The sequence below is a fragment of the Panicum virgatum genome, chromosome 7N (assembly GCF_016808335.1).
Source record: "Panicum virgatum strain AP13 chromosome 7N, P.virgatum_v5, whole genome shotgun sequence".
NCBI classification, from domain to species: Eukaryota; Viridiplantae; Streptophyta; class Magnoliopsida; order Poales; family Poaceae; genus Panicum; species Panicum virgatum.
Window position 1 is genome coordinate 23,859,586 of NC_053151.1, and position 13,124 is coordinate 23,872,709.

Below are 13,124 nucleotides of genomic sequence, written 5' to 3' on the forward strand. Positions count from 1 at the left end.
TGAGTGCACTGTGTTGTGTGGATAGAAAAAAATTGGCAGGTGTCGAGCCCCGAGTGCTCCGAGCCGGAAGTGGCTGGGTCAGGGCACTTGGACTGGGCCGCTTGTGCGTCTTACGGGAAGAAACGACATAACTGTTCTATATTCCAAGAGTTGGTCAGAATGTTACCGTCGGAGTCTTTTAGCTTGTAGGTGCCTGGTCGTATCACCTCTGCGATGCTGTAGGGTCCTTCCCGTGGTGGTGATAGCTTGTGCTTGTCCTTCGTCGACATGACCCGTCGCAGCACTAGGTCTCCGACCTACAGCGTCCTCTCCCATATGCGCCTCTCGTGGTACCTACGTAAAGTTTGTTGGTAGCGAGCCGATCGGTGGAGTGTAGCTAGCCTTGCTTCTTCCAAGACTTCCATGGCGTCCCTCTGGGCTTCAGCTGCCGTCGCCTGGTCAAAGGCTTTGACTCTAGGCGCGCCATAGTCCAGATCGGAAGACAGCACGGCCTCGGAGCCATACGTTAGGAAGAAAGGTGTCAGCTCTGTGGATCGGTTAGGTGTGGTTCGCAAGCTCCAGAGCACTGCCGGCAGCTCTTCCACCCAACGACCCGCGAACTTTTTGAGCATGTAAAAAATGCACGGTTTGAGCCCTTGGAGGATTAAGCCGTTAGCTCTTTCTACTTGCCCGTTCGTGCGCGGGTGTCCGACCGATGCCCAGTCGATCCGGATCATGTATCCTTCCGTGAATTCTTGAAAGTAGTGACCTGTGAAATTGGTCCCATTATCGGTGATGATGGAGTTGGGCACCCCGAATATGTAGACGATGTCCAGGAAGAACTTGACGGCCTCCTTGGAGTCGATCGTGGTTATCAGTTTTGCCTCTATCCATTTTGTGAACTTATCGATTGCGACAAGTAAATGGGTGAACCCTCTTGGTGCCTTCTTGAGTGGCCCGACCATGTCTAGACCCCATACGGCGAACGACCATGTTATGGGAATGGTCTGAAGGGCTTGGGCTGGCAAGTGGGTTTGTTTGGCATAGAACTGGCATCCTTTGCATGCACGGACGATGTCTTCCGCGTTGCGCAGGGCTGTTGGCCAGTAAAATCCCTGTCGGAAAGCCTTTCTGACCAAGGAGCATGGCACAGCATGGTGTCCGCAGATCCCAGCATGTATCTCGAGAAGGAGCTCCTTGCCCTGGGCAATGGTGATGCATTTCATGAGAATGCCAATCTCTGAGGGGCTGCGCTTGTAAAGCACACCGTCGATCACAACGAAGGTTTTGGCTCGTCGGGCTACCTGACGGGCTGTGTTGCGTTCCTCGGGGAGGACTTCGTGGAGGAGGTAAGCCAATAGGTCGGCTCTCCAATCTGTGTTGTCTGCCTGACTTGGGTCGGATTGTCCCATGGCGAAGCAGATTGGGCCACCGGGTATCTGGTCGGGGGCTGGGTCGGAGGGAGCGTGCTCTATTTTTGGTGCACGCTCTGCTTCCTCTATTTTTGCTCTGTCTACGGCTGGCTGTTTTCTCGCACCGACGGTGCATTCTGGTCGTTGACAAAAATGCCGTTGGGTGCCGGCTTGCGCTCAGTGGCCATCTTTGTGAGAGCATCCGCATCAGGGTTTTGCTTACGTGGGATGTGGTGGAGCTCCAGACCCCAGAATCTCCCTTCCAGCTTGCGGACTTCCTGATAGTACGCGTCCATGAGAGGGCTCTCGCAGTTGGAGTTCTTCATGACCTGGTCGATTACCAGGTTGGAGTCGCCATAGACATACAGGCGGGTTGCCCCGATGTCGATGGCTATGCAGAGGCCATTGATGAGTGTCTCATACTCTGCAATGTTGTTGGATGCAGGGAAATGGAGGCGGACCACGTACTGGAACCTTCCTCCTTCTGGGGAGACCAGGACGACCCCGGCCCCCGCGCCAGGTCCCATGACCGACCCGCGAAGTAAAGGGTCCAATACTCGTGAGAGATTTCTGGGGTCGAAGCTTGGACTTCCGTCCACTCGGTGATGAAATCGGCCAGGGCCTGGGACTTTATCGCCGTTCGTGGCACGAACTTGATGTCGCGGTTGTGAACAACTTCTCCAAGTGGGAATGAGGTGATGACCGACACCTTGTGCTTGGTGAAGTAGTGTTGCAACTTCTTGGCCGCCATGATGATGGCGTACAGAAGTTTTAGTGTCTGCGGGTATCGTGACTTGGTGTCGGTCAGTACTTCGCTGACGAAGTAGACGGGTCATTGGACCTTGAGGGCGTGTCCCTTTTCTTCCCTTTCGACCACCAGGGCGGCACTGACCACGTGGTTGGTGGCTGCCAGATAGAGCAAAAGGGGCTCGCAGGGGTCTGGTGCGACGAGCACCAGTGGAGAGGATAAGAGGGCCTTGAGATGGTCGAGGTCCACCTGCGCCTCCTCCGTCCAGACAAAGGTGTCGGATTTCTTGAGGAGTTTGTACAGCTGCAGGCCTCGCTCTCCCAGTCGGGCGATGAACCGGCTGAGCGCCGCCAGGCACCTGGTTAACCTTTGGACACCCTTGACACCACGGATGGGCCCCATGTTGGTGATGGCTGCGATTTTGTCGCAGTTGGCTTCAATGCCGCGCTCGGACACCATGTATCCGAGTAGTTTGCCCTTAGGATGACCAACGTGCATTTCTCGGGATTCAACTTGATATTGAACTTCCTAAGATTTGCGAATGTGGCGCTTAGCGTGGCGACCAAGTCGTCCGCGCGTGGAGTTTTGACGATGATATTGTCGACGTAGACCGCATCCGTCGCCCGAGGTGGTTCCGGCCGGTCGGGGTCGATTGGCGGGTTTGTAACGAACATGGCACCATTGATGCCATTTCGAGTGATTTTGGTGATCGAATGACAATACAACACTTGGACTAATATGATTATTAAGATGATCATTCTCAGGCTTTTAGGTTCAAGTGATGACAAAGAGAAAGAGAAGATAGGCGTAGCAAGGCCTGATGGAGCGCCCCTACGGGGGTTCCGCTACCCGGTTCCGTCAGGAGCACCGGAAGAACCGACGCCATGGGCATCGGAGCATCCGATGGTAGTCGGAAGAACCGATGCCATTGTACTTTGGTGCAGAAGGGAAATGAAGCCAAGTCAGCCTATAGGCACCGGTTGAACCGACGGTCCAAGAAAGGGCATCGGTGCATTGGGCGTCCTATGTTCCAGAGACGATGTCAAGTGCCCAGGAGAAGTTTCTTCAGCACCGGTTGAACCGACGGTCCAAGAAAGGGCATCGGTGCATTGGGCGTCCTATGTTCCAGAGACGATGTCAAGTGCCCAGGAGAAGTTTCTTCAGCACCGGTTGAACCGACGGTCCAAGAAAGGGCATCGGTGCATTGGGCGTCCTATGTTCCAGAGACGATGTCAAGTGTCCATGAGAAGTTTCTTCAGCACCGGTTGAACCGACGGTGCATCGGAGTATTGCATCGGTGAAATGACGTCAGCGCCCAGGAGAAGATTCTTAAGCACCGGATGAACCGGTGATGCATCGGCACAAAGCATCGGTTCAACCGGTGGTCTCTGTGTCAGCCGACAGGAGTCCAACGGCTACTTCGTGTTATGAGTGACCGGATGAACCGACGCTACCTCGCCAAGAGGCATCGGTTCTTCCGGTGGTACGCAGATTTTCAGCTAACCGTTGGAGCAACGGCTACAAGACTTGGTGGCCTATATATACGCCTCACCCCGGCCATTTGAAGCTTGCTGGAGTCCCAAGACACCTCATACACATCCAAGAACATCTCCAAGCCATACAAGAGCTCATAGATCATATCCTTAGCTTATAGCACTAGCTTTGTAAAGTGTGAGTGCTAGATTAGCTCTTAGTGAGTGTGATTGCAAGGCCTTAAGCCTTTGTGCTGTGGTTCTCTAGTGAACCAAAACAAGAGCTTGGTGCGCCGGCACCTTGGAGCGTGAAGCTCGCCGGCAACGTCATCGACCCTCCGACTTGGTGTGGAGCGGCGACGACACTTTGTGCGGGGGACGTGGAGACCCCCATCCTTTGTGGAGAACCTCCTTAGTGGAACCCGGGGCCAAGGTGACCGTGATTGTGTTCACGGAAGAGACTTGGTGGCCGAGTAGCAATACTCTTAGTGAGTGCTACAACAACGTGGATGTAGGTGTGCCTTTGTGGCTAACCGAACCACGGGATAAACACCCGCGTCAAGAGTTTGCTATCTCCTATCCCTCTCTTTAAGCTTCCGCATTTCATACTAGCAATTTGTGTGCCTTTACTTTCATAGAATAGTTTCTTGATAGGAAAGGCTATAGGTTGCTAAACTCTTTTGGGATAGGGGTTTCACACTAGAACAACCTAGTTGCACATCTAGATAGCATGTTTTAGTTTAAGCTTTGTGCAAACTAGTTGGAGCCATAGGTCTAAGTTTTTATTAGAGCCTAATTCACCCCCTCCCCCTCTTAGGCTAGAGCACCCGATCACTTTCAATTGGTATCAGAGCCGGGACTCACTTGTTTCACAAACAAAGCCAATTCTATTGGCAAATTTGTGTTTACCGGCTCATTAGATCGGTAGGCTTCACCGCCTAGTGAGTTAACTCTTTTAGGGGAAGGGATGGATTCTCTAGGACCTCCTCCATGTTTCGATGGCACGGGCTTCCAACGATGGAAGATTCTTATGCAATCTCACCTCCAAGCAAAGGGCCTAAATGTTTGGAGAGTTACTAGTGAAGGAACTAAAAGCAATAGTCAACAAGAGAAGCAATATGATGCTATAGCCAAGTGTGCTATTTTAAACTCTCTTGGTGAAAATGTATTTAACCGTGTGTTTGCTTGCGAAAATGCTAATGTCTTATGGAAAACTATCAGTGAGAACCATGAAGGCACAAAAGATGTTGCAAATGAAAAATATCATGTTCTCATTGATAAACTTAATAGTTTCAAGCAACTTGATCATGAAAATGCCGAAACTATGTACTCACGGTTGAATATTCTTGTGAATGAGATTAATTCTTTAGATGTGAAGAAAATTGAAGATTTGGAACTCATTCGCAAGATCCTTCACTCACTTAGAAGGCCGGACTGTGATTTGGAGACAACAATTCTTTATGAGAAAGATCTCACCACAATGACACCAAATAAAGTCCTAAACAAGGTGATAGCCCATGAGCTATGTCATGATATCAAGCCAAGAGCGCCACCTTCTTCACCAACACATAGTGCACTTGCATGCAAGCAAGTCAAGAAGTTGAAGAAGATGGCCATCAAAGGTAGCTCAAGTGAAGAGGAAGAAGAGGAGGAATGCCAAAGCTCCTCAAGTGATGATCAAGAGCCAATGAACCCCTACCTCTACAAGCAAGTAAAGAAGATGAACAAATGCTTGAAAGAAATTAACACCATGGGGTATGTGGTCTTCCTCAAAGATGGGCCTCACCATCAACTTATGAAGGTTGAGAAGAAGTTCAAAAAGAACAAACAAAAGAAGGAGAAGAAGCCCAAGCGTGAATCATTTGCCATATTTGGTGAATGGGTTAGTGGTGGTGAAGAATCAAGTGCTAGCTCAAGCGATGAATCAAGCAAGAGATTCACCACCCGCACCAACTTCGGATCATCATCAAACACTTGCCTTATGGCCAAAGGTATGAATAGCGATGTAAGTGATGATGACTCCGATTCTCCTTCAATTGATGAACTTCTTGACCTTGTTCATGAGCACCAAAAAGTCATTAAGAGACAATCAAAAGAAATTAAAAACCTTAATGCTCTCAAGGATCTAAATGCTTCTCTTGCTACAAATTTTGATGATTTAATGTGCAAATTCAATTTGCTTAGTAAGGAGCATGAAGAGCTCAAATTAAAATTTGAGAGCATTAATGATACTAATGACTCTTTGGAAATGAAGCAAACTATCCCTTGTGCAATTCCTATCTCTAGGGTAGATGCTTCAACTTCTTGCATTGATTTAATTGATAATTCTTGCTCTAACCCTTGCAATAAGAAATGCAATGAGAATGTTATTGTAGAATCATGTGATGATCTTATTGCCAAGGAGAATGATGAGCTCAAGCAAGAAGTGGAAAGACTCATGAAGGACTTGTATAGATTGAAGGGCAAAGGCATGGAGAGCAATGTCCAACCTTCTCAAGATAACCGTGAGAACATGGTGAAAAAGCTTGAGAAGGGGTCCACCGTGACTTGCTCTAAGTGCCACAAAGAAGGCCACAAGTCCAACAAGTGTCCTCAACCAAGGAAGAAGCTTTCGGATGAGAAGAACAAGAAGAAGATTACAATCAAAAGTTCTCTCATCTACACCAAGCCCAACCGGAGGAACAAAAGCAATAGCACCTCTTATGTGATCAAGAAGAAAACAAATGGCAAGGTGGTTGCTCACAAGGTTGGGAAGCAAGAAAGGAGTTGAAACCGCCCTATTTGGGTGCCCAAGGATGTCATCATCAATATGAAGGGGCCTCAAATGGTGTGGGTTCCAAAGGAGACTTGAAGCCCAAGAATGGTTTCGGGGGATTTGGAGGCTTAGCTCACAAGTTGAAGTGAAGGTTCAAGCCAAAGAAGCTAAGCTCACAACTTGGACATTTGTTGCCCAAGTCCCCCATAAGGTAATGGTAGCTAGAATTCAATTCAAGCATCATATAGCTCCATTGCTTCTTGCTAGGTTGTTTGCATTGCATCACCTAGTGTTATATATGGTGGGTTGCTTGTGTCATGATTCTAACCCATAAGCAACCTACATGGTTTGATAAGTGTGTAGAAAGCTACACAAGGTTACCCTTCATGGTACATGCATCTCATAAGGTATGTATTTCATATGTGTACCATGAACACAAGCTATAGGGTAAACTTCCTAATTGTGTCAAAATAAATGTGCATACATTTGCTTGGTGATTCAAACACTAAATGCACACATTTAGGGGGAGTTCACTCTATGGCTTGTGATTTTGAGACTAACATGTTTTCAAGTTTATCTTTTGTAGTCTCACGTGGAGTTAACACTCTAAGAGAATGTTTCTCATGATAAATGTGAACAAATAACTCTCTAAGAGTGGTTAAATAAATTGTGCTTTCATGCATATTGAGCCATGCTTATTGAACTTAAATGCACATATCTAAGTTCATAGGCTATGTGCTCATACATTTGCTTAACCTTGGTGTACCAAGTGCTTCTTGTTTAAAGACTTTCAATTGGTTGCAAGTCACTTTCTTTTGGTACATACAAGGTAAACAAAGTAACCCTCGGAGGTATGCAAGTTTCTAAACTAATTAAATTGGTATCTTTGTCATATCCTATTTACTTTAGAGCTACCTCCGTGCATGATATGATCTAAGCTTTCTAGTTATTACTTTTAGTTGTGCACTTGATTTTCACATTATCATTTTGTGCACAATACTTATGGAAAGCTTAGCTCAAGTCATGCTAATTTCGTGATTTTGTGATCCACCATAGTGAAGTTTTCAATTGGTATCTTCATTGATATCATACAATTGGATCATGAATCATAGAACTAACTCCCTAGGCTACTAATCTTCTCTTGAGCTATATTGTTTTGCAAGACCTTGTTTTTAGGAACAAGACCTTTTAGGTGATTTGATTCCAAAGGGGGAGAAATGTGGATCAAAGCAAGGTATTTTCTCAAGGAGGAGAAGCATATCCCAAAAGGGGAGAAATACTTAAGTGAATCAAGTCATGAGGGAAAAGTAGCAACATAGGGGGAGGATCAAAGGGGGAATCATGGTTTTAGGGGGAGGCCAAGTCATCATTAGATGATGGTAAACATCCAAGCAAGCGTAAGCGGTTTTCAATTAATTTCAATTGATATCAAGTTGTTAAATTTGTCAATTTTTTGCAAATTATGCTTGCTTTGATTGTGTTGTCATCAATCACCAAAAATGGGGAGATTGTAACGAACATGGCACCATTGATGCCATTTCGAGTGATTTTGGTGATCGAATGACAACACAACACTTGGACTAATATGATTATTAAGATGATCATTCTCAGGCTTTTAGGTTCAAGTGATGACAAAGAGAAAGAGAAGATAGGCGTAGCAAGGCCCGATGGAGCGCCCCTACGGGGGTTCCGCTACCCGGTTCCGTCAGGAGCACCGGAAGAACCGACGCCATGGGCATCGGAGCATCCGATGGTAGTTGGAAGAACCGATGCCATTGTACTTTGGTGCAGAAGGGAAATGAAGCCAAGTCAGCCTATAGGCACCGGTTGAACCGACGGTCCAAGAAAGGGCATCGGTGCATTGGGCGTCCTATGTTCCAGAGACGATGTCAAGTGCCCAGGAGAAGTTTCTTCAGCACCGGTTGAACCGACGGTCCAAGAAAGGGCATCGGTGCATTGGGCGTCCTATGTTCCAGAGACGATGTCAAGTGCCCAGGAGAAGTTTCTTCAGCACCGGTTGAACCGACGGTCCAAGAAAGGGCATCGGTGCATTGGGCATCCTATGTTCTAGAGACGATGTCAAGTGTCCAGGAGAAGTTTCTTCAGCACCGGTTGAACCGACGGTGCATCGGAGTATTGCATCGGTGAAATGATGTCAGCGCCCAGGAGAAGATTCTTAAGCACCGGATGAACCGGTGATGCATCAGCACAAAGCATCGGTTCAACCGGTGGTCTCTGCGTCAGCCGACAGGAGTCCAACGGCTACTTCGTGTTATGAGTGACCGGATGAACCGATGCTACCTCGCCAAGAGGCATCGGTTCTTCCGGTGGTACGCAGATTTTCAGCTAACCGTTGGAGCAACGGCTACAAGACTTGGTGGCCTATATATACGCCTCACCCCGGCCATTTGAAGCTTGCTGGAGTCCCAAGACACCTCATACACATCCAAGAACATCTCCAAGCCATACAAGAGCTCATAGATCATATCCTTAGCTTATAGCACTAGCTTTGTAAAGTGTGAGTGCTAGATTAGCTCTTAGTGAGTGTGATTGCAAGGCCTTAAGCCTTTGTGCTGTGGTTCTCTAGTGAACCAAAACAAGAGCTTGGTGCGCCGGCACCTTGGAGCGTGAAGCTCGCCGGCAACGTCATCGACCCTCCGACTTGGTGTGGAGCGGCGACGACACTTTGTGCGGGGGACGTGGAGACCCCCATCCTTTGTGGAGAACCTCCTTAGTGGAACCCGGGGCCAAGGTGACCGTGATTGTGTTCACGGAAGAGACTTGGTGGCCGAGTAGCAATACTCTTAGTGAGTGCTACAACAACGTGGATGTAGGTGTGCCTTTGTGGCTAACCGAACCACGGGATAAACACCCGCGTCAAGAGTTTGCTATCTCCTATCCCTCTCTTTAAGCTTCCGCATTTCATACTAGCAATTTGTGTGCCTTTACTTTCATAGAATAGTTTCTTGATAGGAAAGGCTATAGGTTGCTAAACTCTTTTGGGATAGGGGTTTCACACTAGAACAACCTAGTTGCACATCTAGATAGCATGTTTTAGTTTAAGCTTTGTGCAAACTAGTTGGAGCCATAGGTCTAAGTTTTTATTAGAGCCTAATTCACCCCCTCCCCCTCTTAGACTAGAGCACCCGATCACTTTCAGGGTTGATCTGGTCGGAAAAGCAGGTTTGCATGCATCGTTACTATGTTGCCCCTGCATTCTTGAGATCGAAAGGCATCGACACGTAGCAGTACGAGGCAAACGGTGTGATGAAGGATGTCGCGAGCTGGTCGGATTCCTTCATCGCTATCTGGTGATAGCCCGAGTAAGCGTCTAGAAAGGATAAGATCTCACACCCAGAGGTGGAATCGATTATCTGATCTATTCTAGGCAAAGGAAAAGGGTCTTTGGGGCAAGCCTTGTTCAGGCTGGTGTAATCAACACACATCCTCCATTGACCAGTTTTCTTTTTTACAAGGACTGGGTTAGAGAGCCAGTCGAAGTGGTGGACCTCCTTGATGAAGCCAGCAGCTAATAGCTTAGCTATTTCCTCTCCTATGGCCCTGTGCCTCTCGTCGTCGAAACGGCGCAGTCGTTGCTGGACGGGCTTGGATCCCGGCAAAATGCAGAGCTCGTGCTCGGCGACCTCCCTTGGGATGCCCGGCATGTCGGACGCCTTCTAGGCAAAAGTGTCCTTGTTGGCGCGGAGGAAGTCGACGAGCGTGTGTTCCTATTTGGCCGGCAGCTGGGAGCCGATCCGCACAGTCTTGGTTGGGTCGGCGTCGTCGACCACGACCGTCTTGGTCTTGTCGGTTGAGACGAAGGCCGATGCTTGGCTAGGTTTGCCAGGGTCAGGACGGCACTCGGGAGTGGTGGCGCGAAGCTGGCCAAGTTCAGTCGAGTTCGCCATGGTGGTGGCGAGATCATAGTACTCACAGCTACTGATGTAGGCCTGCTCAAAAGAGCCGCTCACGGTGATGACCCCATTCGGGCCTGATAGCTTGAGCTTGAGGTAGGTGTAGTTGGGCACTACCATGAACTTGGCGTAGGCAGGGCGCCCGAGGATGGCATGATACACCCCCTTCCAGTCCACCACCTCAAATGTGAGGGTTTCGGTACGGAAGTTTGCTTTGCTGCCAAACGTGACCGGCAAGTCGATATTGCTGACCGGGTATGCCTTCATGCCTGGCAGGATGCCGTAGAAGGGAAAGAGCGATTCCCGCAAGCAGCCTTGTGGGATTCCCATGGCTTCCAAGGTGTCGACGTAGAGGATGTTGAGGCTGCTGCCTCCGTCCATCAGCACCTTGGACAGATGCATGTTGCTGACGATGGGGTCGACGACGAGGGGATTGCTCCCAGGTCGAGGGATGCTTGCCGGATGGTCGTCCTGATCGAAAATAATGGGCGTGGACGCCCACTTCAACTTTCTAGGAATGGAACTTGTGGCAGCACGTACCTCGCTGAGCCGAACCTTCTGCAGTTGCCTGTAGCACTCGTCCTCCAGGCCATTGTTGACGCTCACTAAAGATCATTTCCAGGCATCAACTTGATCAGAAAATCATGAGAGTTTGCATTTCTTACACGTACTTATATTCAATAAAGTCCCTAAACAATATTTTACCTTCTAGAATATGCAAGTTGTGTTTTTGAGCTAATATGTAGGTTGCAAGCACACTTTGGCCCAGCAGAAAATCACAGAAAATATTAGAGTACCGATTCAGGCTCAAATGGACCAAGTGTAGCCCAAGAACCAAAGCAAAACAAGTCAAGACAGGCCAACCCCAGCGTGGATCAGACAAGGAGGCCCAGACAAGCCCAACCCCTAGCAGTTGGGGGCGGTTGGCGGCCAGGGCAGGCCGGCCGACCTATAGGTCGGTCGACCAGGCCCATGGGCCCCACCACCTCAACTTTGCCACATGGCGCCTCCTTGTTGCTCCTTTAGGTCGGTTTGGGGTGCTGCGGTCGGTGGCTCCCTCCTATAAATACAAGGGGGGGGGGTAGAGAATAGGACACACACACACACACACACCTCACTTCACTCACCTCTCAAGTTCCTTCTTGCATAGTCTTTAGGCTTTGTGGAGTTTAGGCGAAGTCTAGGAGTCATCGAGTCGCCGGAGTTGCTCGAGAGTCTGGTATGGGTTCATCTCTAGCTCTCTCTTGTAATATTCGGTCGTATGTAATAGAATTAGACTATGGTTACCGATATCTGCTTGAAGTATATTCTGAGTTATCGGCTATATGCTTCTTGTCATGGTTGCATTATTATTCAATGCTTGCATTGCATAATTGCCCTGTGCTGGAGATAGTTAGTCTTTTGTTCCTAGAACTCTATCAACTGTTCGTAGAACTCTATCAACTATACCCATGGCTTGTAGAGGTAGCCGGTAGGTGGTGACAGCCCTGTCTGAGCCTTTTAGTAATCCTCCACGTTCGGTATGGGGGGTAGGAGGTACATAAAGTCGCCGGGGTGTACGGGCTCCTCCCGTTACTTCGATAGCGATATCCCTGTTGTGTAGTTTAATCTCTGACAAGATAACTAATGAGAAAGTGTAGATATAGCTAGCCTAGCACAGCTGACTCGAGCTCTGACTTTTACCTTGCTCCCGGCCTAAAGCAATCTTTATCTTTTATTTATCCAAGAGGGTAGTTTATGTGTGTGTCACACTACCTCCTACCATGTTATTATCTTACCTCTGTTTATGCATGAGAATATCCAATATAGATAGAGCTCACGAACTAATCTATATAGTCTCCCACTCATCGCCTTCCCCGCTGAAATATAAATGACACCCCGGTATACTTCCGGGTAAAATGCTACAGCGGTATTCCGTGCGCTTGCGGATTTATTCGTGGTTCATGAAATACTGCCACTCAAAACTTGGCGTCTGCGAGCGTTATCGCCAGGTGACATTGGTAGGCGCCAACAAGCATTTTTGGCGCCGTTGCCGTGGAAGGCACAGAGTGGAATATATATACAAAGTTTTGAACAAAATCGAGATTGGTATTCGCATGCTAAACAGGCTAACTTGGCTTTGTTTTCTTGTCTTTGTTGATATGAAAACGGGGTAGTGTATGACCGGTTTCGACTTGCCGCAAAACTTTCATTCCGATCCAGAGTCACTTTTGAGGAGGACGCGAGCTCGTCTCGTATCACCTCGGAGATCACTCTCGGCAGTTGATCCAGTCATCGCATCGTCATCAGCTCCTAGAGCTATGGCCCAGAAGACACTCCGTGATTACTCTGCTCCACCTGCTAGCCAAGTCCCGACCGGACCCAAGGTTAACACCGGAGGAGAAAATTTTGAGATCAAGACGGGTCTCATTATGATGGTGCATGCCAACCCATTCTGTGGCAAGGCCACTGAGGATGCCAGCGCTCATCTCCAGCAGTTCCTGGAACTCTGCAGTACTTTTGTTATCAAGGGTGTATCCCAAGATGCAATCCGGCTCCATCTGTTTCCGTTCTCTCTCTTGGGGAGAGCGAAGCAATGGTTTTATGCTAACAAGGCTGCTGTGGATACTTGGGACAAATGTGCCAAGGCGTTCCTCTTGAAGTTCTTCCCGATGGGCAAAACCAATGCTCTTCGTGGTCGGATTTCGAACTTCTAGCAGGCATCAAATGAGTCAATTCCGGAAGCTTGGGAGAGGCTTCAGGAGTACATTCTGGCGTGTCCGCACCATAGAATGGACAATTGGCTCGTTCTACAGAACTTCTACAACGGGTTGACACAGTCATCCCGTGATCATGTAGATGCCG

The 13,124-nt window shown here is 48.5% G+C and overlaps 2 protein-coding genes and 1 non-coding gene across 3 annotated transcripts; all 3 read right to left on the reverse strand.

Moving 5' to 3' along the window:
- Nucleotides 1–296: 296 nt before the first annotated feature.
- On the reverse strand, nucleotides 297–944 carry LOC120681050. The gene has a single exon (XM_039962602.1). It carries the CDS (start codon nucleotides 942–944, stop codon nucleotides 297–299), a length of 648 nt encoding a protein of 215 aa, XP_039818536.1.
- A 9,150-nt stretch (nucleotides 945–10,094) lies between these two features.
- Nucleotides 10,095–10,682, reverse strand: LOC120681051. Its single transcript, XM_039962603.1, has 2 exons — nucleotides 10,398–10,682; nucleotides 10,095–10,316 (listed from the first exon to the last, which is right to left on the reverse strand). Exons 1-2 carry the CDS (start codon nucleotides 10,680–10,682, stop codon nucleotides 10,095–10,097), a joined length of 507 nt encoding a protein of 168 aa, XP_039818537.1.
- A 2,264-nt stretch (nucleotides 10,683–12,946) lies between these two features.
- Nucleotides 12,947–13,053, reverse strand: LOC120684134. The gene has a single exon (XR_005679116.1). It is a non-coding gene; the product is annotated as a small nucleolar RNA R71 (small nucleolar RNA).
- Between the last annotated feature and the right edge of the window lie 71 nt (nucleotides 13,054–13,124).